Source organism: Peromyscus eremicus, chromosome 9 (genome assembly GCF_949786415.1).
Source record: "Peromyscus eremicus chromosome 9, PerEre_H2_v1, whole genome shotgun sequence".
Classification (NCBI taxonomy): Eukaryota; Metazoa; Chordata; class Mammalia; order Rodentia; family Cricetidae; genus Peromyscus; species Peromyscus eremicus.
Window position 1 is genome coordinate 46,558,008 of NC_081425.1, and position 25,368 is coordinate 46,583,375.

General features: G+C 44.3%; 1 protein-coding gene across 2 annotated transcripts; it reads left to right on the forward strand.

Annotated features, from left to right (window-relative positions):
* The first annotated feature begins 571 nt into the window (after nt 1-571).
* On the forward strand, nt 572-25,368 carry Slc25a30 (solute carrier family 25 member 30). 2 transcript variants are annotated; one of them, XM_059273316.1, is made up of 10 exons: nt 572-596; nt 8,598-8,716; nt 10,452-10,599; nt 15,903-15,997; nt 17,251-17,336; nt 19,911-20,006; nt 20,623-20,747; nt 23,002-23,140; nt 24,268-24,348; nt 25,119-25,368. In XM_059273316.1, the coding sequence occupies exons 2-10, from the start codon at nt 8,653-8,655 to the stop codon at nt 25,158-25,160; spliced, it is 876 nt and encodes a 291-aa protein (XP_059129299.1). In that variant the 5' UTR covers nt 572-596; nt 8,598-8,652; the 3' UTR covers nt 25,161-25,368. The 2 variants fall into 2 exon arrangements, with proteins under 2 accessions (XP_059129299.1, XP_059129300.1); XM_059273317.1 differs by lacking the exons at nt 572-596; nt 8,598-8,716 and having other exon boundaries at nt 10,505-10,599; nt 15,868-15,997.

A 25,368-nucleotide genomic window follows, 5' to 3' on the forward strand; every position in this document is an offset into this window, starting at 1 on the left:
TGGGAAATGATTGAACATGTGTTCAATTTCATATATGTGATGAGCGGTAGTTTTTCAAGAGTTTGGTGTGGGAGGAATATACAGCCTGAAAGAACGCAAGTGTTGCGAAATGCTAGCGTTTGGGGACTGGGTAAAGGATTCTCAGTTCTCAGTTCACGCCTCAAATTCTAAAGCTCTAGGGTAGACATAGTAATCGTGAGACAATTTCTTTGTGGTGGCGGAGGCTCCAGGACACACAGAGAAGCCCCTTTGGAGAAGACTCCTTTGGCTCTCTGGCTTCCCAGTTTCTCCTTCACAGACCGAAAGCCGAGAGGTAGGAGCCAGCGGTCTCCAGTAGTGAGAGCCTGGGACCGGGTGGCTGCTACCGAGGCTGACTCCTCCTGGGCTAAACCGGCCTGGACGGGGGCGTGGCCTGGAGGGGCCGGTGCCGGCAGTGACCAATGAGAACGAGGTATGGGCGTGTCCGGCGGGATGTGGGCGGAGCCGTAGCCGGGCTTGGGCCGCGCCCGCAGCTCCGCGGCCTTTTCTTCCGCTCCCGCCCCGCAGTGCTCCCAGGCGGCTGCACCGGCTCGGAGGAGGAGGAGCTCCGCCGCTGGGTGAGTTCCCGTCCGTGCTGCTGCCTTGAGGACACGACCAGAGGACCCCTGCAGCGGGTTTGCTCGGGGCTGAAGTGCGTTGGGGGTTTGCGGTCTGTGCTCGGTGGGCACGAGGCTCCCGGGCCCGGGCTCGCTCCCGGGTTCGGATGGTTCGGCTGGAGCCGCGTGGGATGGCCGAGGGGGGCGTCCGGGAGGCTCAGCGGTTGCACCCTTTGCTGCGGCACTTCTTCCTCCCACTGGTGTGCGCTCCTCCCATCCGTGGGCTGAGACGGTGCAGCCTCAGCACCCGCGAGTTCAGTACCGGGAAAAGGCTCACTACCCATTGAATTGCTGGTGGAGGGCTAGGGATGTAACCCAGTGGTTGAGCTCTTTCGCATGTACAGGGTGTCAGGTGCAATCTTCAGCGTTGGTATATAGACGGATAATAAACAGTTCCATCTCCTTTAAGGCACACACACAATTGCTTGTGGAACAAAACAGGGTTGCTTCTCGCGTTCGTGTTGAACCTGTCAAATGAATTGCTCGAGAAGTTAACGTGTTAATGCGTTTTAAAGTCTTTTTGGGTGTAGTTTCAGGCAAAACGCTTGCAGTCGTCAGGATTGTTCTTGCCTAAGAATAGCAAAACAATGCTGGAACGTCCTTGCAGATTCTACATTCGGAGATGCGTAGTGTAAAAGTTGAAAGGCATGAGTTTTGATCTTGGCATTGGCGCTGCCAACTTTTGTAACCAGTTAACTCATGTGAAATGGTACCGATTTCTGGAATGTTCTTAAAACCCCATATTTCATAAGTCTGTGATGAATTTATTTTTCTCTGTGCGCTTTTTTTGTTAAAAAGATTTATTCATTTTTTATTTATTTATGTGTCTGTGCGTGAGTTTATGTGCACCACATGTGTGCAGGAAGCCAGAGGGCACCAGGTGTGAGCTGCTTGATGTGGGTGCTGGGAATCAATCCGTGGTCCTCTGGAAGAGCAGCCAGTATTCTTAACTGCTGAGCCATCTCTCAGCCCCTCACTATGTGCTTTTAAAAAAGAATAGGGAATAGGAAACGTTTATGAAAAGACAGTGTAGTAGGGGAGAGATTTATGAGAACACGAAAGGGTAGAGTATGTGATTACATTTTAAGACTGTAGACTGAAAGAACACACTAAAGTGAAAATGATTCATTAATTATGTAAGAGAAACTTGGAAAGCTCTTGGAAGTGCTTGCAGCAAGTACCAGTTTTTAAAAAATGAGCATACAAAGCCGCGAGTTTCCCAATGACGTCATTGCTCTCATTCGTTACCCTACGCAACGGCCCCCAACTCCCTCCATCTGACTCCCTTTCTCCCCCAGCTAGAGCCCTTCTGTTTTCTTATTTCCCACACTCCCGTCACCGTTTCCTGTCTCCCTAAGGTCTCTTTCTCCCCTCTCATGAGCCTCTTTCTAGTACCGTGATCTGTACACCCCCCCCCCCACACACATACACACAATCCTCTTTCTAATATCACAATCTGTATACACACACGCATGCACTTAAAAATACACATACAATTATAAAACATGCAATATTTTATCTTTCTGATTTAGTTTAATATGGTGATTTCCAATTGTATACATTTCCTGCAAATGGCACGATTTCATTTTTTCTAATGGGTGCATAAAATACCATTGTATATGTGGATCACTTTTTTTTCCCTTTTTCTTTTTCACTTATTTTTGAGACAGGGTCTCACTATGTAGCTTTGGCTAGCTTAGAACTTGATATAGACCAGTCTGGCCTTGAACTCATGGAGTGCTGGGAATCAAACCTGGGTCCTCTGGTAGAGCAGTCAGTGCTCTTAACCGCTGAGCCATCTCTCTAGCCCCCTATTTGTAGTCTTTTTAAAATTAAGTGCATGTGTATGTGTGTGTGTGTGTGTGTGTGTGTATGTATATATATGTGTATGCACACACACGGACTTACATGCATGAGAGAACCTACAGTGCAGGTGCAGAGTCAGAACAACTTTTAGAATTCAGGTTTTCTGTAGGTCTCCAGGATTCGGGGACCGGCGCTCTTACCTGCCAAGCCTTCTTGCTGTCCTTATTTGTTTTCCTGATGGCATCCATTCTGTCTGGAGCTGGAACCTCTGAGATGGAACCTCAAAGAAGTTTTTTGTTTGTTTTTGTTTCTAAGACAGGTTCTCACTAGTTAGCTCAGGCTGTTCTGGAACTATGTAGACCAGGCTGGCCTTGAACTCATAGAGATCCACCTGCCTTTGCCTCAAGCGTGCTGGGATCAAAGAGACCCAGCTCAAAGCAGTTTTAATTTGCATTTACCTGATGAGTAAGGATGTTGAATGCTTGTTCAAGTGTTTCTTGGCCAGTCGTTTCTTTTGAACCCTCTGTCCAGTTTAGTAGCTCATTTATTGATTGAATTTGGTATTTAATTTTTGCAGTTCCTTATGCATTCTGTATATCAATCCCTTGTCTCATATGTAGTTAGCAAAGATTTTCCCCCTCTGATTCTGTAGGCTCTTTTCACTCTGATAATTTTCTTAATGAAGTCTTTTAATTTCATATAGTCCTATTTGCTGTATTTCCTGTGCTGTTTTAGTTCTTTTCCAAGTACTATGTTCTAGTGGCCTCTCTTTACAGTTGTACAAATAAAGTCAGGTGGAAATAAATGTTAATTAACATAGGAAAGATGATATAATAGAATGGGTAACAGTATATATCTTAAGTGTAGCGAGAATCTTTAAGGTTCTTTGTATAAATATTTTCATTCAGAAAATATATTTTAAAATAAGAGATTTTTATCTCTTGTCCCCCCAAATTGTACAGCTATCACTCTACTCGCCTATTTAATATTTGGTGGTGTTGCTAGGGATTGGACCCTGAGCCTTCGACATGCTAGACAAGTGCTCTGTCACCAAGATACACCCCTCAGTCTTCATAAATACACACACACACACACACACACACATATATGCATATGTGTTTAACAGCCCTGGAAGATACTGTTTGACTGCAAAGTAGTATGAAGAGGAGAGGTCATACAGTCCTTCAGAGGGACACTCGCCTGGGTGCCCCATCGTGAATGAAGAGTTGCCTTTCTTTTCTGAGCCTTGTTGCTTTAGTTGTGAAGTTTGTTTCACAGGTCATGAGGACTGAATCGAGTCCTTTGTGTGAAAAGTGTATAGCAATGCCTGACGTCAGCTATTCCGTAAGAACAGCTGATATCGGTGTTGTGTTTGTGATGCAGCAAAGCGAACGGCTGTAGATCTGACTTCGAGAGGATGACCAAAAACAAGGGCATGATGGGAGGTGGTCTACAGCCGCCACTTGACTCTGGCCGTCTGCCAAGTTATCATCTCTTTGTTAGTTCTCAAGTTGAGACGCTCACCAGATGCATCCATCTCCATCTTGGCCTTCACCATATAGAACTGGGGTTCTCTGAAGAATCGCTCCTCACAGGAAGGTAAAGAATGTGCGGGCTGGAGAAATGGCTCAACGGTTAAGAGCACTGGCTGCTCTTCCAGAGGTCCTGAGTTCAATTCCCAGCAACCACATGGTGGCTCCCAACCACCTGTAATGAGATCTGGTGCCCTCTTCTGGCCTGCAGGCATACATGCAGGCAGAACACTGTACGTGTAATAAACAAACAAACAAGAATGTGCCTGGGAGAGCCCTTCCAAGAGAGCTCAGACACAAATGGGTTAGTTTACTGAACATAGGTTACAGCCCAAGATAACCGAACCTCTGGCCGTTTGCCATGGTCAGCACAGCCTAGAACACACCTGTTGGCAGATACCAGCCTCCAGCTGGGCCTATTTTATTTGGATGCTTGTCCACCTTCCTGAGGCTTTCTGTTTTTTTGTAAATTCTTTGTAGGCCAGGTTATTCTTTTAAGTACCACAATCTTTAAAAAAATCGTTAACACTTTAAAAGTTCATTATCTCTTTGAAAGTTCAAAGTCTCTTAACTGTGGGCACTTGTAAAACCAAAACTAAGTTGTTTACTTTCTTATTCTGAGATAACTGGGGCATAGTTACAGTCAGATCAAGGCAAACCCAAAATTCAGATTCTGTAGCTCAGTGTCCAGTATCTGGTGTTCATTCGTGATCCTCTGTCCCCAAAAGCTTGGGCAGCCCCACTTCCCCAGCTCTGCCTTCCGCAGCACACACAGCTTGCCTTGTAGGCTGAGGCCGGCTTAACTCCACATTTGCCATTGCCCTTGGCAGAAATTCCACAGGTCTGACATCTCCAGTGTCCCAGAGTTCCCACTGAAACTGAGACTAGACCTCCATCAGTGGCCTTTCCTGGATGTTGCTTAGCCTCAGCTGCTCTCTATGACCCCCTTCAATCTTGCCTCTCATGCTTTCAAAACCAGTACCCATGTGAGTGACCCTTAGATATTACCAAGTTCCAACTAGCTGCTTGAGACACAGCCTTGGCTCTCCCGGACCAAAGCTTGTGTGTTGACCCTAAATAAATAATTCCCGGAATATTTCATATCAGTGAGGCCGATCTCTCATTAGAAACAGCTGATTCTTCAGCCCCAGATGACCAGCATCTGTTGTCCCAGAAAAGCACACAAGGTTTCACTCGAGTGGGGCTGGTCTCTTGTTAATCAAGCTGCTGCTTTAGGCTCAGCTAAAGGTCAGCAACCAGATTCCTAATCTGAAATATCACATGAATGACCCTAATAGAGTCTCTGCTTCCCTCTAAAATGTCACGAGCCAGGCCTCCATTGTCTATGTTATCTTCAAAAGCTCCCACAACAACCACTCATTAAAGTCTGAGTACTCAACAGTCTGAGTTCCAAATACTTCTATATCTTCCCCTGCCAAAAAAACAAAAGAAAACAAAAAAACAAAACCAAAAAAACCCACCCAAATAAAACAAAAAAACAAAACAAACATGGTAAGGTTAATCACAGTAACACCCCACTCCTGGTACCAATTTCTGTGCTATTTTCTTTTCTGTTGCTGTGAGAGAAACACTGCCCAAAGCAACTTGGGAAGGAAAGGGTTTATTTTATCTGATAGATTACAGTCCATGCTCAAGGGAAGTAAGGGTAGAAATCAGAGGAACACTGCTACTGTCCTGTTCCAGGCTCACATTCAGCAAGCTACCTGTCTTATATAGTTGAGGCACACCTACCTAGAGATGGTACTTCTCACAGTAGGCTCACAGTATCAATTAGTAATCAAGAAAATGCTCCACAGACATACCCAAAGGCCAATTTTTCAATAGAGGTTACCTCTTCCTAGGTGGGTAAAGATGACCACCAAGATTAGCCATCACACCTACCACTCACGAACCTGGGTTTGATCCTTAGCACTGCATAAAACCAGGTGTAGTGATGCGTACTTGTACTTCCAGGAAGCAGGAGGAGCACAAGTTCAGAGCCATCTTTGTCTACAGAGTAAGTTCCAGGTCTGCCGGCATAGGAGACTGCCTCAGAAAACAAAAACAAGGCAAAGCCAAAAACAAGGGAAGAAAAAGTACTTAATATTAAAACTTACAGAAGTAATGATAGCTCAAAAATAGCAACAGAAAGTTAGTGACATAGCGTGAGGGTATGATGGTAGTGTAGTTAAAAATGAGAAGTCTTTCTTTTCTATAAATGTTTGCTGGCATTTTGGAGGTTATTGTGTGCACATGCATGCTGTGTGTGTGTGTGTGTGTGTGTGTGTGCGCGCGAGAGAGAGAGTGTTCTATGCAGATATACCCATCCATATATATCCATGTTTACATATTTAATTGTAGAAAAAGACTTGTAAATTAGATGAATGGAAAGGAGACACAACTGTAATGTCATATTGAAAAACAGCTATTATAAGCAGAAATGTAAATCACAGGGTCCCCTGAGGCCATCTTTTCTTTCATTTACTGATTTACAGAAATGGCGTGGATGCTTGGTCTGCACCCAAGGCTGAAGTGCTAAGGAAGCCCATGTTCCACACAGGTGCCTGATGCATGTGTAGCATCACACCCCTCAGAACCAGTCAGGTAGAAGCTGAACAGGGGTGGGAGCAGCCTTTTGGGATAATGTGAGTTTTGGAGGACTAGATAGAGCAGTGAATATAGTAAGAACCTTCAGTTCATTTCAGAGATACTTGTTTTGTAGTGGGGGAGGGCTGGGGAGATAGCTCAGCTGGTAAAATGCTTGCCAAGGATCTGAGTTTGATTCCCAGACCCATGTAAAAAGGCAGGTGTAGTGACACATGCATGCAGTCTCAGTGCTGGGGAGTGGAGATAGGTGGATCCCTGGGACTTGATGGCCAGCCACCCTGGCTGAATCAGGAAGTTCTGGCCAGTGAGGAGATGGGGAAAGATATCATGTAACACTGCCATCCAGATATGATATTGCTGTTGCAACCATGAACATCCATCCTTTATGGATACCTGCATTAGACTGGGTTCTCAACTTCCCATCACGCATAGAGGAGGAGATATTGAAGCCCCATCCCTTCCTGAGGAACTAGTGACTGTTAATGGTTGCTGGAGGAGGGGGTGTCATTTTCTCTTAATGGTGTAGCCACTGGGAAACTAGGTGGGAAGAATGGGTTCAGAGGGAACGGGGAGACAGAGGATAATGGGGGTCAATATAATCACAATACATTGCGTGTGTATGTGTGTATGAAATGGTCCAAAAGTAAATATAAGTAAGTCTGTGCTCTGCTATTTGTTGGGCTGGCTGATCTGATGATGGTGGTGTTGGTGCAGAAAATTCTTAGCATAGGAGGTCAACAGGACCAAGTGTGTACTTCTGACCGAGCTCTGCCTCTACTTACCTTCATGCCAAGCGTCCTCTAAGCTTGTAACACAGTCTGGAGGGAGTGAGTGGGCATTGACCAAGTACACACTCAAAGAGGATTTTGTTCATGTCAATGAATTTTCATTTGATCTAGGTTTATAGCGGTTTCCAATTTTAGTATTCCCGAGGGATGTATGATGTTTCCCTAGGGACTCATTAAGACGGTGGCAAATGAATAGCAAATCTTCGTTGCATGAGGAAATGGAGATCTAAGCTAAAATAAGACTGTCTAGAAAGCAGCTTCCTCTGCACTGTGCTGAAAAGTGTACACACATGTCAGAGTGTCAGCCTGGCAGAGTGTAGGCTAAGGCCCCTGGAGAAGGAAGATTAGAGATTGCTCATTTGGGGCCTGTCTAAGTTAGGGTTTTATTGCTGGGATGAGACACCATGACCACAGCAACTCTTATAAAGGAAAGCATTTAACTGGGGCTGGCTTACCTTTCAGAGGTTTAGTCCATTGTCATCATGGCGGCATGCAGGCAGATATGGTGCCGGAGGAGCACAGAGTTCTATATCTGGATCAGCAGGCAGCAGGAAGAGAGAGAGAGCCCCTGGGCCTGGATGAGCATTTGAAATCTAGTACCCACTCCTAGTGACACACTTCTCTCCAACAAGGCCACACCTCCTAATTGTGCCATTCCCTATGAGCCTATGGGGCCATTTTCATTCAGACCACCACAGGGCCTAGGACACAGGGGCTGTGCTTTGGTAAGGCAGGGTTCACCTCAGTTGTTGATAAGGTTGTTTGAGGGGTACTCTCTGAATAAAACCCATGGGTAGAGTTTGAAGCAGAAGCTGCCTGTGTGGAAATTTATGTGTGGTGGTTTGAATAATCGTGGCCCCCATAGGCTCCTATATTTGAATGCTTAGTCATCAGGGAGTGGAACTGTTTGATGGGATTAGAAGGATTAGGAGGTGTGGCCTTGTTTGAGGAAGTGTGTCACTGGGGGCGGGCTTTGAGGTTTCAAAAGCCCATGCCAGGCCCAGTCTCTCTGTCTTAGCCTGTGGATCAGGATGTAGCTCTTAGCTACTGCTCCCCGCCATGGTAATAATGGACTAAACCTCCGAAACTGTAAGCAAGCCTCCAGTTAAATGTTTTGCTTTAATAAGAGTTGCCGTGGTCATGGTGTCTCTTCACAGCCATAGAACAGTGACTGAGACGTCATGGTTTTGAATCTTTTTTTCCCTTTTGTAATTCAGGGCAAACCTGGAGGCAAACCTGTGGGAGGCAATGTTTGAGTAACTCCAAAGAGACCAGATAGTGGAAATGTCAGCCCTCAACTGGAAGCCCTTTGTGTATGGAGGGCTGGCCTCCATCACAGCGGAATGCGGTAAGGAGCCCTGGGCGCCAAAGCCTTGCCTGGTGGGTGTTTGGTGTGCATGGTGTTCAACTGCAGAATGCAAGCCTGTGAAATAGTAACCTCGATATCCAGACATGTGTTCTTTGGGTACGTTTTTGGACGGACTAGTCACTTGGGCTACTTACTAGCAATTTGGGGTTTAAAGTGCAGTAGTGAGAAAGTTGACCAAACAACTTTTAAGATTCCCATTTGGGGTGATTTGACCTTATTACCTCGCCCTTTGTTCCACTTTGCCACTATTAATTCATTTGGCTGCAAAGAAGTGTGGCAAGCTCCAGGGACTTCTCTGAACCCGAGTAGATTGACTGTACTCCATCACTTTCTAACTTGGTGTGTGGCCTGCATTCCGTTCTGACGGCATCCATTGGGTTCCGCATCTGACTGCTTTGCTCCTGTGTTTATGCTCTGTTTATCAAGCCCTTGTTGACTGCTTGGCTTCTGAGTGTCTTGTGCTGGTTTAGACACTCCTCTGGCTCAGGTGACTTGCAAGGCTCATGATTACCCACTTTCTGTGAGCGAACTGAGGAGTTTGAAAGACTGGTTCCTCTCCCTGAGTGAATTAGCCTGGACTTACCAAGCCAGAGTTACTGTTTGAGGATGGATTCTGTATGTGTGGGTAAATGGTCAGGTCTGGTGTTAAGGATCTTTACCAGCCTCATCAGATTTCATTTTAGACTATAAACACTCCTTGCTCAGTGAAAATTCCTTAAACTTTTAAAACCCACTGTTCAGTTACTGAACCCAATCTTAGCCTTTTCTGACATAGAGAGTATAGTTATTTGGGGTTTTAAGTGGATTTCCTTTGTGTAAATGATGTTGTGTGTCCGCGTTCTATAGTGATGTAGCCTCCTCAGCTTTATGTAAAAGATGGAGCATAAGTAAATGTTTAACTGAGTATGGTAAGCATGCACCTGTTACCCCAGCATTTTGGGAGGTGAGGGCAAACAGATCAGGAGTTCAAGGTCAACTTCAGCTACATAGCAAGTTTGAGGTCAGAATAGGCAACATGAGAACTTGTCTCACAGAACAAAAACAGCAAACAATTCATTTTGGGGGGGGTTGTTAATTTCTCGGTTCCCCCACCTTTTTTTTTTTTAAAATATAAAAGACTATGTAGTTTGTCTTTTCATTTGTTTGTTTGAGACAAGATACTGTTGTGTAGCCTCAAACTAATCTTCTGCTTCCTTGAGTTCTAGAATTATAGATGTATATACTACAGTGCCTGGCTGCCAATATTGTGTGTGCGTGTGCGTGCATGCGTGCGTGTGTGTGTGTGTGTGTGTGTGTGTGTGTGTGTGTGTGTGTGTGCGCGCGCGCGCGCGCCAGCAGGCAACCTTGGGAATCATTCCTTGGTTCGTTCTCTCTCTCTCTCTCTCTCTCTCTTTGAGGCGGATCTCTCACTGCCCTGGAACTTGCCTGGCCAGCAAGCAAGCCCCTGACTTCCCAGAGTGTTCACCATGCTCAGCTTTTCATATGGCATCTGGGAATCCTATTCAGATTTTTATGCTTATAAGGCAAACACTTTCCCAAGTGATCTATTTCCCTAGCCCTGACATTTCTTAATGTTTCTTTTTTTCAGGGAGATAGTTTTTTTTCCTTTTCTTTAACATTTTTACCCCCTAGAGTTGAGGACCAAACCTAGGGCCTTGTGATTGCTAGGCAAGCACTCCACCACCAAGCTAAACCCCCAACCTCTTTTCTTTAGGCACATTTCCAATTGATTTAACTAAGACACGGCTCCAGATTCAAGGCCAGACAAATGATGCCAACTTCCGAGAAATCCGGTACCGAGGGATGTTGCACGCACTGATGAGGATAGGTCAGGAAGAAGGGCTGAGGGCGCTGTATTCAGGGTGAGTATACTTTTGTGTGTTTGTGTTTAACTGTGGGCCCTTCCAAGTGGATACTTAAAACGGCACCTTCATAGAGGAAAAAGTTGAACACTAGAGTGTATTTGAAAAGAGAAATTAGCATGGTAATTTTTTTCCTTTTAAATTTATCTCTTATCTAAATACATATGTTATATAGCAAAGGCTTTGGTAAAATTGTTTTTATTAAAAAACAGATAACAATATAATGTACACATGTTTAAAATGTTTCATTAAACAGTTTTTCATCCTTTAAAAGAATAGCTCCTTCCCTTAGTTATTCTGAAGTGTCAAGGTTTTCGCCATGATAAAAATTTTATCTTGTAAAAATAGAGAACAAAAACAAAGAATTACATTTTAATTTTGAAAAATAAAATAAAATTCCCTAGGCGGGGAAGATGAATATTTGATGTTCTCCAAATACACAAGTGTATGGACGTGAGTTAGACCTCATATAGTCTTCATGTCAGTGTAAAAAACATCACATCCTGTTTTGTTCCATAGAATGAAGGGAAATCATACTTGATATGATAGTTATGATATATGAAGAATCATACTCAGTCTCATTTTTCAAAATCTCTTAGAGATGGCTCAAGCTAAAATCCTTCATATTATTTTCCATCCAATTAAAATACTGTTCGCTCCAAAGATATATAATATATTATATATAATATATAATTATAAAAATATATAAATATATAATTATAAAATATATACAAGTATATATAAAATTATATATTCTCTTGTGGTTAAGGCTTGGAAGTGCTTTTAAATTCATTGAGTGATTTACAGGAAAGTTAACAAGACAAGGCTGGGCCAATGTATCAGTGAGGTTTCTGCAGGAAGCACAACACCCTTTGATGGTTTAAATGATGGATCTTAAGGGACTAGTCAAGGCTTAAGTGAACAAATGAAGGGTGGATACTGAGGTACCTAGAAACTGGCAAAGTGACCCTAGGCTAAACGGCCAATCATGGTGCCAGAGCTCAGGAGGGTGAGGCCTTGTGGGAGAAGACTGTTATCGGCAGATGCTTAGGTACTGCCTGCCCCCAGGGGTCACTCGGGGGGTGCCTTGCTGCTCCCCCTTTTCCCTTCCTCTCCCACTGGCTGTACTCCTGGAAGTCAGAGGGAAGAATGTCTGTCAGTGAGATGTGGTCTGTAAGGATCAGTCTCTCAGGGCACAGAGAATGGTAAGCGTGGATGTGGAGGATAGCTGAGGGTCTGTATTAGAGACTACAGGGGTCCAGCCCCTCGATAGTCCCCTCCCAGGGTCCAGGAAGAATCTACAACCAGCTGATATATAATCTTTGATGAAAAGAAATGAATCTATGTACACGAAACTCCTTAGTCCATATACTTTATTATTTTGTGTTGGTTCTCTCTCTACAAGCTTATACTCTGCTCTCATTTTTAGCCCCTTTCTTGCCTGATTTCTCTCTACATTCATCTGTGGTCCCCTCTAAGTTCTATCTTAATTCCTTCATCTAGTTCTGCCCCATCTAGGTTCTCATCCATCTAGTTCTTTCCCATATCAGCTCCTCTCTTATCTCCTTCTCTCTCATCTTGTTCTTCCCCATCTGGCTCTTCCTCATCTTCCATCTCGTTCTTCTAGTACTCTCTTCTAGCCCTTCAATCTAGTTCTTCCCCATCTCAGTTCCTCTCAAGTTCTTACCCATCTAGTTCTTCCATTCTCTTTTCTCTTCTCTGTCTCTGTGCCCTGGGAGTCCTGGTATATATACACTTACAAGCAGTATTCCCTTAGCAGTGTAAATCCAGGCTTCCAGGGTCAAACGGAGGGATGATAAGAATCACATAGAGAGGCAATAACTGTTAATTATCATTTGCCAACCCAAAGGGAAGTGACCAATGGGGAAATGAATTAACTAAAGGATAAATTCAGGTAATATCTAAGAAGAGGGATCTTATGTGCTCAACTATAGTCTTAAACGTGATTAGTAGAAAATGTTAAGAATCTATAAGTTGCTAGGTCAATGGGAGAAAATAAAACTGCCTTCTTTTTTCCTGTGGCTCCTATCTGTCCGAGCTATCTGTCATTTTTCTGCAGGGTGGGGGGAAAATGTGCTCAGTTGCTAGGCAACCTGTGTACAGCTAGATACCTCTGGTGATAGTTAAAAGAAGATCTGGACCTAGAGGAAAGATTTGGGAAAGGAGAAAGTTAAGCTTAATTGGCACATCCATCAGGCCTTCTCAAATAGGTAGCCTGGATGCTTAAGTCTGTTTTTAGAGAGTACAGAGGTATCTCTGATAAGGTACTTTCCTCCATCTGGGGATGGACCTGGCTGGATGCTGCCAATGATGACAATTACAGGGAGGCTTGAACTGGGGTTCTGGCTGAGCATAGCTGTCAGCGCAGAAAGTTATCTAAATATTCCTAGAAGTGGTTAGGTAAGGAGTTAAAGGTCTATAAAGTTAGTAAGGCTGTAAGAAAGGAGGGTCCGAGCTAAATTGTGTAAAGCTACTACTTAACGTTCACCTGACCTAGGTGGTGTCTCCTTGTGGAATTTACCTTAAATCAGGAGACTTGCATGTGGACTGTTATTACTGCTAGTCCTTGAAAGTGGCCAAGGGAGATATCTGATTCCAGAGAAAGCCTTTCCTGAGGCTGTTCTCCAAATACCTGGAATGTGTATGTCCAGAGAGTGATCAGTCCACACTGTTAGCCCTTCTTAGGGAAAAGCCAATTGGGAAAACTATGAAGGCACACATGATTTTCATAACAGAATACAGCTAATATATAACAAGCCAAGTAACACCAAAAGCTCCTTGGAATTTGGCTTCCTCTGGAGGAATTCCCTGATCCCTCCAGGTAGTGATTTTTGCCATAACCAGCTGAGTTCTTATGATATATTCCTGCGGCCTGCAGCAGGTCAGAGCATCACACAGTCCCCAGTGAACTGTCATTGTGGGGGCTGCAGATGCGGAAAGAGGATTACAGTGGTATCTGGTGTCCATCCCACATTGTCGAGGGCAGAGAAATGGGGCTTTTCAGGAGAGCCATTCCACTTATTTAGGAGGCACACAATCAGACTTTGAAGGCTTAAGAGTTAGGTAGGCAGAGTGAGAGGGGAGATGTATTCCTGCAGAGCTAGGCAGCATCATAGTCCTGCAATAGCACGTATTTCAGAATACACATGTTGGGAGTTGGTGAATGCAATAGATGAAGCCAGAGTGTTATTAGAGCTCCAGGACATAGACAGCCTATGCCAGGCCAAGCATCCACCCCACACTGGTTGCCCTAAGCCCCTCCATGGACTCACTAATCACCAGAGGTCTTTGTATTTAAATCAAGCCAAGACATTTTATTTATATTTATTTATTCATTCATTCATTTACTCATACATACATTCATAGAGAGGTCATGTTGTGTTGCCTAGGCTGCCTTGACCTCCTGGCTCAAATGATTCTCTCTCCTCCTGATTATAGGCATGTGCCACCACGCTCAGCCAAGTCAATATTTAAAAATGAGAAATTGTAGGTAAAAACAAGAGAAAGGAGAAGAGCAACACCAGGCCTGGACTCATTCACTATGACAGCCGTAGGTTCGTTTGGGGGTGTTTTCTCTGACTTATATAATGTCAATGCCTGGTGTGTGTGTGTGTGTGTGTGTGTGTGTGTGTGATGCTTTCTCATCCCCAGCATCCTCCTCATGCCTGTCAACACTTGGCATTTATTATACCTGTGGTAGACAAGAGCTGCTGAAGAGTTTTTCATAGAAAGACTCACGTGAGTCTCCATTATGAAAGTCACATGGCTGCCAGGGGAGGAAGAATTAAAAGAAGACTCCTGAGAAGCAGGTGTCACGGTGGGAGCAGAGACTGTGAGGGTATGCACTGAGGTTTTGGGCTTGAAGATGGAGGAAGAAGTGGGCCAGAAAAGTGTTTAGGCTTCAGGATCAGCGGCACTGTGGGACTTCCTTATGAGGGTCCCATGTAGGAGAGGTAGTGGGAAGGAGGAAGCAAACGCTAAGGTCTGGACTTGTGGGTTTAGCCAGGGCGTAGCCAAACTTCCCACCCCCAACCCCATAGGAAACAGAAGAGAGGGGCTAGCATTTAGAGAAGGAGGGGAGTGAATTCAGTGCAGGACATCTGATAGGGACTTCTGTCGGGGGTCTAAATTGAGGAACTAGGAGCAGCTGGAAACTCTTCAGAACTGTGTTGTGGGTGGATTTAGGAATCATCTGTTAGGATGAAGCCGTGGGAATGAATGACGTCTTGGGGAGTGTGTGGAGGAAGAGGGGAGGATCTGCACGAGCTCCCAGGGGGTGTAGTGGAATGCTGTGGTGTGGAGAACAGTAGTGGGAGGAGTGACAGGAAAGCGGGTCGGGGAGGTGACAGGGTGACCGGGAGCAAATGCTGCAAAGGTTCCATGAGCTGTGGAGACTGCTGTGTAGTCTATCCGGCTGGTCACCTTGGGAGAGGGGTCTCAGGCTGTAGTTACAGGAGGAGATAGGACATGCCGGAAGAGCTGGGGGAAGGAAGGGGTGGGGGTATGAACAAAACACAGCTGCTTGCCCAGCGGATGGGAGGGTGGTAGCTAGGATGGAGACATTTGGCTTGTGTTTGCTGATTCTGGCCTTGAACTTGATATTGTATTGGAAAAACTTAGAGGAAATAACCTGACCGAGTGGCCCAGGAGTTAGGTACCTGCCTTCCTGGGTTCTCTGTACTCAGAAAGGAATGCCTGTGCATTTTAATGGGAATGGGCAAATTAACTCCATATTTGCGTTTTCATCAAAGGTAAGTATGGGGTCTCAAGCTTCCATTCAGGGACCGAAAAATTACCTCTGATTTCAAGACCCACTTGTGTTTTTGTTACGTTTTTAATGTTAAGAAATCCATGTTAAGCTGGGTGTGGTGGCGCACGACACAACTTTAATCCCAACCCTAGGTAGGCAGAGGCAGGTGAGTTTGAAGCCAGCCTTGTGTACACATTGAGCTCTGGGACAGACTACATAGAGACACCTTGTCTCAATATCCAAAAGAAAAAAAATACATTTTAGATGTAGATTGAGTATGTCTTTTTTTTTTTTTTTTTTTTAAGTTTTTTGAGACAGGGTTTCTCTGTGTATCCCTGGCTGTCCTGGAACTCACTCTGTAGACCAGGTTGGCCCCAAACTCACAAAGATCCACCTGGCGCTGCCTCCCGAGTGCTGGGGTTAAAGGCATGCGCCACCACCGCCCAGCAGGAGTATGTCTTTGTACTTGAGCCTTTCTGAGATTTTCTGACGTGTAGGTTGGCTTTTGTCTGCCTGCCTTTCCATGTGACAGGATCGCCCCTGCCATGTTGCGCCAGGCTTCCTATGGAACCATCAAGATTGGCACTTACCAGAGCTTGAAGCGATTAGCTGTGGAACGCCCGGAAGGTGAGTGGCAACCTGTTTTCCTGGGGACAGTCAGTGGGTTAGTAGTTGCTCTAGTCCAGACATTTTAGAGTGGGTTTTTAATGACTTGGTTAATTTTCGACCACTAGGGAAAAGACTGGGTACAAAGAGTAAACAAACCATGCTTGCTGCTGGGCTGAGAGAAAGAACCTTTGTACAGATATTTTGATCATTGTATTTTTAAATATACTCCTCCCAGAACCACCCCCACCTCCTCACCCTCTCCCAACATCATGTTCATTTCTTTATGACCCAGAGACTCATTTGTGCCGACATGTACTCGTGGGGGTGGGACCATCCACTGGAGTGTGTGGTTGACCTACCAAAGGCCGTATGCGCTCTCTCTCTCTCTCTCTCTCTCTCTCTCTCTCTGGTTTTTCCGAGACAGGGCTTCTCTGTGTAGCTTTGCGCCTTTCCTGGAACTGACTCAGTAGCCCAGGCTGGCCTCGAACTCACAGAGAATCCACCTGCCTCTGCCTCCTGAGTGCTGGGATTAAAGGCATGCACCACCACCACCCAGCTTTTTTTTTTTTAATTTTCTCTCTCTCTCTCTCTCTCTCTCTCCCTCTCTCTTTCTTCCTTTTTTTTTTTTTTAAAAAAATTTATTTATTATGTATAACAGTATTCTGCTTGCATGTATGCTGCAAGCCAGAAGAGGGCACCAGATCTCATTATAGATTGTTGTGAGCCTCCATGTGGGTGCTGGAAATTGAACTCTGGACCTCTGGAAGAGTAACCAGTGCTCTTAACCTCTGAGCCATCTCTCCAGCCCATATGTTCTCTTAAAGGACAGTAGCTCTCCCTATCCCAAAAGTCATCAGTTGTCAGTAGCTCCTCAGCTAGGGTGGGAGCCATCACTTTGTCTTTATGTTCAAAATGCTTGGCTACATGCTGTACAGTTTCTGTTTGTCAACTGAAAGTTTTCTAAAAATTGAGTGAATTATCACCCATTTTTGGGATGGCATTAAATGAATACATGTCTTACTAAAGAGCTCTGATAGCAGCATGAGTCTGTGGGATAAACATGAATATTCACAAGGTAGTTGGACTACATTTTCCATTTGGAAAAGCAAAGATGAGTAGTAGATAATTCTTTTAAAATTAATTGCTTAATTCACAGAGCATACATTTATCTTTGGGTGAACAGATAGAGTATAATTACATTATTTATATTGGAGTCATTAACAGGAAAAATTCTATGTACAGAAGGCCAACCACTATGTCTTTGTTTGTAGACGAAACCCTGCTGATCAATGTTGTGTGTGGAATTCTGTCTGGAGTCATATCCTCAGCTATTGCTAATCCAACTGATGTTTTGAAAGTAAGTGCTGGCTGCATCATAAAGGCACATTCCTACTTTATTATTATTATTATTGTTGTTGTTAAACTGGAGATAGCATTCAGATAATGAGACTTTGCAAATGTAACAAGCTGTGTATCTTAGTTAGGTTTTCTATTTTTGTGAAGAGACACTATGACCATGGCAACTCCTATAAAGGAAAACATTTAATTGGGTCTGGCTTACAGTTTCAGAAGTTTAGTCCATTCATCATCACAGAAAGCATGGTGGCATGCAGGCAGACATGGTGCTGGAGAAGGAGTTGAGAGTCCTACATCTCTCATGGATCCGCAGGCAGCAGGAAGAAACTGAGACACTAGGCCTGGCTTGAGCTTCTGAGAACTCAAAGCCTGCCCCAATAACACACTTCCTCCAGCAAAGCCACACCTCCTAATAGTGCCACTTCTCGTGAGCCTATAGGGGCCATTTTCTTCCTTCAAACCACCACACTATGCATCTTGAATTTCAGACTTTTGAATAGCCACTAAGTGGATTTCCCACTGATATAGATGAGCTTGATATTGCATAGAGTTCATTTGGAAGATAAAAATTTTAGTGATTAAGCAGTAAAAAACCTTTTGTTTATATGTTTGATTTTGTTTTTCATAGAAAATCTCCTTTATTTTGTTGGATCATTAAAAATGCAGGGGCTACACAAAATTACATAAATCTAGGCTTGTTAATTGTTTTTAAAGATTTTTTTAATTTATTATTTTACTTGTATGGGTGTTTTCCCTCATGTATGACTATGTGCCATGTGTATACAGTGGCTGCAGAGGCCAGAAGAGGGCATCAGATCCTCAAGAACTAGAGTTTCAGATGGTTGTTAGCCATCATGTAGGTGTTGGGAACTGAACCCAGGTCCTCTGCAAAAGCAACAAGCGCTCTTAACCATTGAGCTGTCTCCCCAGCCCTCTCATTAGTATTTCTGAACATGTTTTTTTTCCTAATACCTTTATGTCTTTTAACAATTAGAAGCAACACATTGATGAACTGTTGCGGACACAATGGATAGACACTAATCCATTTTGGATTAAGACGAAGGAATGATGAGTAATTTAAAAAAGTCCCATATGAATGCCTTCTGAAGCTCCCCTTTCCATTCCCATTATTTAACAAGATCCTGTGCCTTGGACTGTGTGCTAGCATCCCGAATGAGTATGGGGAGGACCCTGCCCTCTGAAAGTCTTCACTCTGATAGATTCTGACAAACTTCAAAACTGTAACATGTTGGGTGCACAATACTTAATACATGCTCTAAAGGCAAGATATGGCACATCTATCCATACTCCTATTAATTTCTTTCTTTCTTCTTTCTTATTTTTGAGACAGGGTTTCTCTGTGTAGCCCTGGCTGTCCTTTCTGTAGTAGACCAGGCTGGCCTCGACCTCACAGAGTTCCACCTGCCTCTGCCTCCTGAGTACTGGGATTAAAGGCGTGCGCCACCACCACCCAGCCCTCCTATTAATGTCTTAAATAGAGAAAGTGGTGTCTGTATTTTGGTTAGTTTCCCAAGTTAGTAAGGTGGTAACAGTTCCTTTTGAAGTTAGTGGCAATATATTTGCTCCCTCAACAAATGTAAGATACTGATTTTTTTTTTTTTAAATGAAAAGTCTTTCCATTCTGTTTTTCCCTCTGATTTGTTTAATGTGTATGGGTATTTTGTTTGCACGCATGTCTGTACACACTTGCATGCCTGGTGCCCATCCCTGGGACTGGAGTTACAGACAGTTGAATTATCATATGGATGCTAGGAATTGAACCTGGGACCTCTGGAAGAGCAGTCAGTGCTCTTAACCTCTGAGCCACCTCCCCAGCTCACCTCTTCACTCTAAGACAAAGGGTTACATTGAACTTTGCACTTAACTGTGGAGTCTCAGTCATGTGGCTCTCCTGGGTTTTATGAACTGTGGAAGTTCAGGGGTAAGAAAGTGTAAGGGCATCCTGTGGAAAGCTTATTTGCATACCTTTGACAAGCTGGAAATAATTGTGGCTTGGAGTAATTTAAGAGCTAGGCTTGCCAGCATTTACTGCAGCTGAGCACACTGGGCAACTCTCACTGGCTACAGTGAGTCTTTAATATTAGCATCACTTTCTCTAGCTGGGTATGGTGGCACAGGCCTTTAATCCCACCAGTGGATCTCTGAGTTCGAAGCCAGCCCCAGGATAGCCAGGACTACACAGAGTAACACTGTCTCGGGAAAAAAAAAACACCTCTCTTTTTCATCCTTATTAAATCATAGAGAGAAATAGGCTATACCTGACCTTCCCATAAGAACAAAAAAAAAAAAAAAAGGAAAAAACTCAAGACTTAACAAACAAACAAATGAAAAGGACTCTGATGCTGCTTAGCCCTTTAAACTCTGGAGGTGCTAAGGGCCGCCCTATGCTTTTGGTCTACTGAGGGTATTTGGAGGTAGCATCCCAGTCATTTTATGCTGGTTTTCCCCATGCCCCATTAAGCACTTGTTGGGTGGTTTTCGTGCATCTTTGGTGGTGAGGGGGTGGAGAGTGGGCCAGTTTCCTTTTCATGCTGTTCTTTCCGATGATCTGTAGATCCGAATGCAAGCACAGAACAGCGCTGTTCAAGGCGGAATGATAGGCAACTTCATTAACATATACCAGCAGGAAGGGACCAGAGGACTGTGGAAGGTGAGCCTGCAGAGCAGAATCCACATACTGGCTTTTCCCTACCCCGCTCCTTCTCACTGTCTCTTAATCTAAGTGTGGTCATGGAGTCAGAAGAATGCCGTTTTCTGCCTTTGAGGACACCTTCCTCCTTAATTTATCTTTCAAATGAGAACATGAGGAAAGAGTTGTGGGTTTCAGGTGCCTTTCAGATAATGCACTTAAGGGATTTTGGGAAAGCTGAGCACTTTTCATTTATTTGATGGTTGCTTTTTGTTGTTTCGGTTCTCAGAATGTCCCTGGGTCTCCGTCCCACTGGGTGATTGATTGACCTATACAGTTTCCTGGCTTAGGTGAGGTCTGTGGTCAGGCAAGAGCTGATGTAGATGACTCCTGACTCATTGGTTCACAGAATAGACCCTAACTACCACCTGGTGACAGAACCTGGCGGCTTGGAGGATGGTTTGTCCTAGCCACGATCTGGCCACAGTCAGAATTGACGTCAGAGCTTTCGAGTTTGTGTGTGGTGGCCCTTTTTTACTCTGGTACTCCACACTTCTGACAGAGCTAGTCATGGGTGGGAGAGAGCTTCTGAACCATGTGAAGATCATTCATGTTTCCCATTCCTGTTTTTACCCAGGGCGTGTCCCTCACGGCTCAGCGGGCTGCCATTGTTGTCGGTGTGGAGCTACCAGTCTATGATATCACCAAGAAGCACCTGATACTCTCGGGCCTGATGGGAGACACTGTCTTTACACATTTTCTGTATGCTTATGGATTTTAAAAATTAATATTGTAGGGCTGGAGAGGTGGCTCAGAGGTTAAGAGCACTGTTTGCTCTTCCAAAGGTCCTGAGTTCAATTCCCAGCAACCACATGGTGGCTCACAACCATCTGTAATGAGATCTGGTGCCTTCTTCTGGCCTGCAGAGATACGTGCAGACAGAATACTGTATACATAATAAATAAATAAATCTAAAAAAAAAAAAAATGTTTTAAAAAAAAATTTAAAAAAAAAAAAATTAATATTGTAGCTGGATGGTGGTGGTGCATGCCTTTAATCTCAGCACTAGGGAAGCAGAGGCAGGTGGATCTCTGTGAGTTTGAGGCCAGCCTGGTCTACAAAGTGAGTTCCAGGACAGCCAGGGCTACAAAGAGAAACCCTGTCTTGAAAAACAAACAAACAAAATTTAATGTTTTAGGTATGCATTAAGTTAGGGTGAAATTTTGTGTAAATTGATGGAAGTTTTAGAGAAAGTATTATAATAGTATTATACTTTCTTATTTGAAAGATTATAATACAGAAGTCAAACAGGACAAGATCAAAGTCTATACCTTTACATAGGTAGCTGTTGTTAACAGATATGTACCTGTATGCAGTACATACAGGTACATGTATGTTTACAAACAGACATCACATGTCGTTTATAAACAAGGTAATGTTTGTATTATATTGCTTTTAAGGAAGTGACAGCATGGCTGGGCTGGTTTTCCATAGCGTGGTGGTAGCGCATACCTTTAATCCTGGCACCCGGGAGGCAGAGGCAGGTTACCCAGAGAAAAAGAAAAAAAGTGACACCATATCCCAGATATGTTTCCATGTCTGTTCTTACGACTTAGTTCTTTTTGGTTATGTATGTATGTGTTTGTGTGTGTGCCCATGGTACAAATGTCTGCAGAGGTCAGAGGATGTCAGAGTCCCAGAGATGGAGTTACAGGCAGTTGTGAACATCTGAGTGCTGGGAATCTAACCTGGATTCTCTAAGGACAATATATCCTCAACTGCTGAGCCATCTCTCTGCCCTTCACTTGTTTTTAATAACCAGAGGTTATCACGTTTATATGAACACATCACAGGTCATTTAACCCATTGGTGGGCTGAGTGACTTGGTCTGGACTGGATGGGACATTGAGGCAAGTATGGCAAGTGTGTTGATTTTCACCACTGGGGGAGCAATATACAACTAGTGGTCAGAGCTTGTATGCCGCAAATATGAATAAACCGTAGTGTGAACAAAACAACCTCCACAACAAAGAACGATTAATTCAACACGTGAGGGATGCTGAGGTGGGGAAACCTCTGAGCTGATTGATACTGATAAGATAAACACTGCAGTGAAGTTAAATTCAGTGGAGTTTAATTCAAAAAGAAGAAATGTTCAGAAGCCAGGCATGGTGGCACATGCCTTTAATCCCAGCGCTTGGGAGGCAGAGGCAGGTGGGTCTCTGTGAGTTCAAGGTCAGCCTTGTCTACAGAGTGAGTTCCAGGACAGACAGGGCTGATACACAGAGAAACTCTGTCTCAAAAAGCCAAGAAGGAAAAGAAATGTTCAGGAACAGAGTAGCACTCACTGAAGAGTAGTTCAGAGAGCGGCATCTGCAGTGTGTGCAGGAGTGTTTATGGAAATGACCTAAAGAGCATCTCCATCAAGTTCAGCTTAGGAGTTTTCAGCAAGGACGTGGAAGTCTAACCGTTCCATTTTATGCAAGTTAAATAAATTCGGTTACAGTTACTTACGCATACAGGCAGCTTTAGGCTACATACAACTCAGTTTAGCACGAATCTTAGTGAGGTCTGTAGTAGTCTATTGACAATCTACTAGAAGCCAAGACCCCATGGGGGAATACCCCGTGAGGCCATCTTGTGCTTTATTTATTTTTTACATGTATGAGTGTTTTATCTGTGTGTGTGTGTGTGTGTGTGCGCGCGCGCGCGAGTGTATGTGTGCACTGTGTATATGCCTGGTGCCTGCAGAGATCAGGGTATCAGATCCCCTGGATCTGGAGTTATGGATGGCTCTGAGCCACTGGGTGCCGGGATTTGAACTCGGGTCCTCTGTTAGAACAAGTGCTCTCAACTGCTGAGCCAGCTCCAGCCCCATGGGCCTCATTCTTGGTGCAGCTCAGGGAGCTCCACATTTACCTTCAGGTAATGTTGGGAGGGAGCTGTCTTGTCTCCCACCTTCGTAGCTGTGGCTGAGGGGGAGTTCTCATCTTTTCCAATACTGTTTGCTCCATAGCTCAAGCTTCACCTGCGGTCTGGTGGGGGCTTTGGCCTCAAACCCTGTCGACGTTGTGAGAACCCGTATGATGAATCAGAGAGTCCTTCGAGATGGCGGGTGCTCTGGCTACAAGGGTACCTTGGATTGCCTATTGCAGGTGAGAATACGTGTCTGTGTAGGATTGTGAGTTACACACACACACACACACACACACACACACACACACACACACTGAAGTAACTAAGCTGTGACAAGTATTAAAACTAAGAGGAGTGAGGCCATAGAGCCCTTGGGGATACATATAACATATATTATTATTATTATTTAAAAATTTTAAGACAGTCTTAGTCATGCAGTACTTTAAGGATCAAAGAGGCCCAGCAAAGATCTCTAATCAGTCCTTTTAAACAGATGTTTATTTTGAGTAAACATATAAAATGCATTTCATTTTTTTCCTATTCTTTGATTAAAGCTGAAAATATTCAGCAGTTCTCTGTAATATTATGTGTTTGAGTAGAGTTAGTGACCAAGAAGAGCTCAGCCTTGTGCACAGCCCCTGATGGTTTTCATTGGAAGAATATTGTAGTGGCCGGTGGTGGCGCACACCTTTAATCCCAGCACTCGGGAGGCAGAGGCAGGTGGAGCTCTCTGAGTTCAAGGCCAGCCTGGTCTACAGAGTGAGTTCCAGGACAACAAAGCTACACAGAGAAACCCTGTCTCCAAAAACAAACAAACAAAAAGTTGTAGTCTGGAAATGGCATCACCCAAAGCCTGTTGAGTCCACTCAAGCATTTGCTTTCTCTATAGCCTTTGCATCTAGATTGGAATAGGTCTCAGGAAATTTCAAAGACCCATGACTGCATTTCCCCATCTTTTGAATCCCCTACCTCCAGCAGCCAGTAGGTAGTTCCACTGGGAACTGCAGCTCCCACAGGTTGCACATTACAGGCATAACACACGGGCTGGCTATACATCGGCACTACCAACCTTAAGCACAATGGGCTGTTGTGGGCAGGGTGGGGTGGTGGCCTGAGCAGCAGGGTGGGGACACTCTTTGCCACACCTGAAGGCAGTTGGAAAGACCACTTTGCCAAGCTTGGGTTTCCTCAGGCTCAGTCAGAGACAAGTTGTGGGATTCTATTCTCTTCCACCATTTAGGTCGGGGTGGCATCCTCAACTTTGGGATTTAATTTTGACTAAAAAGTATATCAATTTGGCACATTATTAATGCATTGGACATAACTGGAAAATGGGAAGCTAATGGTTTTGTTTTCTTTTTAATAGACATGGAAGAATGAAGGTTTTTTTGCTCTATATAAAGGTTTTTGGCCAAATTGGTTGCGCCTTGGTCCTTGGAATATCATTGTATCCTTTTCTGCTGTGGTCGATCTAAAAAGGGCTATTACTAAAGAATATTGTTTGGTTTTGCTTATAAATTAAAATGAAGAAGTAAGTTCTTATCCTTTTGAGTTCCTCTGGTTCTAAGAAATAGCCATTCCATTTCTACTTTAGGAAATGTGAGGTCTCTTCATTCGACACACCAAGACTCTTAGTTCAGTGGTGTTGCTATCGAAAGGTATCGATTTTCATTAGAATCTGCTGAGGAGTTCTGGGTGTTTGTGACTCCAGAGTGATATGATTGATGTATGTCCTGCTCTCCTGTACGTAAGCATGGGTTGCTTACTGAACATGGGCAGAACTTAGCTCTGGAAGTGGTTGATATCCACCTGGCAGGTGAGGAGGGGCAGGTCAGCAGGTGTGGAAAGAAGTTAGAGGTGGGGGTGCTGGGTTTGGCACCCCCTTTCTTTGGTGATAGGACGGTGCTGGAGGAGAGCTTCCTGGGCCTCTGTTATACTCTGCCCAGTGAGGTCTTTGCTGATGAGAATGCATAGCATTCCTGAAGAGCCCAAGACTGAGGGGTTTGTGGGGCTCAGCTCTGATCTCTCTATTCTGAGCTCACCTGGGGCAACATCTGGGGAGATAGCCTGAGACTCTGTCATGGAACTCAAGTGGAATGGTGTCCTTTGAAGCCGCCTGCGGGCATGGGCTAGTAGAGAAGCTACGTTGTCTGTCTGCTCTGTGTGTCAGGCTTGGTAACATGACATTTTCTTGGCAGCCTTAACCCATAACCATAGTTCTTTTTGACATATGAGCAGCTGAAGAAACTGGACTTGTGACCAGTCCATGCTACACAAGATATTCTTCTGAAAAGCCAACATCCGCAACAGTAGAACCTCCTGTGCTTCTGGCTGCTTCTCACTGCACAGCTCATCACAGCTTCTAGGATGGGAGCGACGGGTGAAGATTGGGTTCTTCAGATTGTCATGTTGGCACTGGATGCTTTTCATCTGTGTTCAGAAATTAAACTATAGCATGTACTCACTA

What these genes read in the sequence shown, in the direction of transcription:
- Slc25a30 (XM_059273316.1), top strand. Translation starts at nt 8,653, where the DNA reads ATGTCAGCCCTCAACTGGAAGCCCTTTGTGTATGGAGGGCTGGCCTCC. An exon ending in CCTTGGATTGCCTATTGCAG is followed by an intron (nt 23,141 to 24,267) that starts GTGAGAATACGT and finishes TCTTTTTAATAG; the next exon opens with ACATGGAAGAATGAAGGTTT. An exon ending in TTGGTCCTTGGAATATCATT is followed by an intron (nt 24,349 to 25,118) that starts GTATCCTTTTCT and finishes CCATAACCATAG; the next exon opens with TTCTTTTTGACATATGAGCA.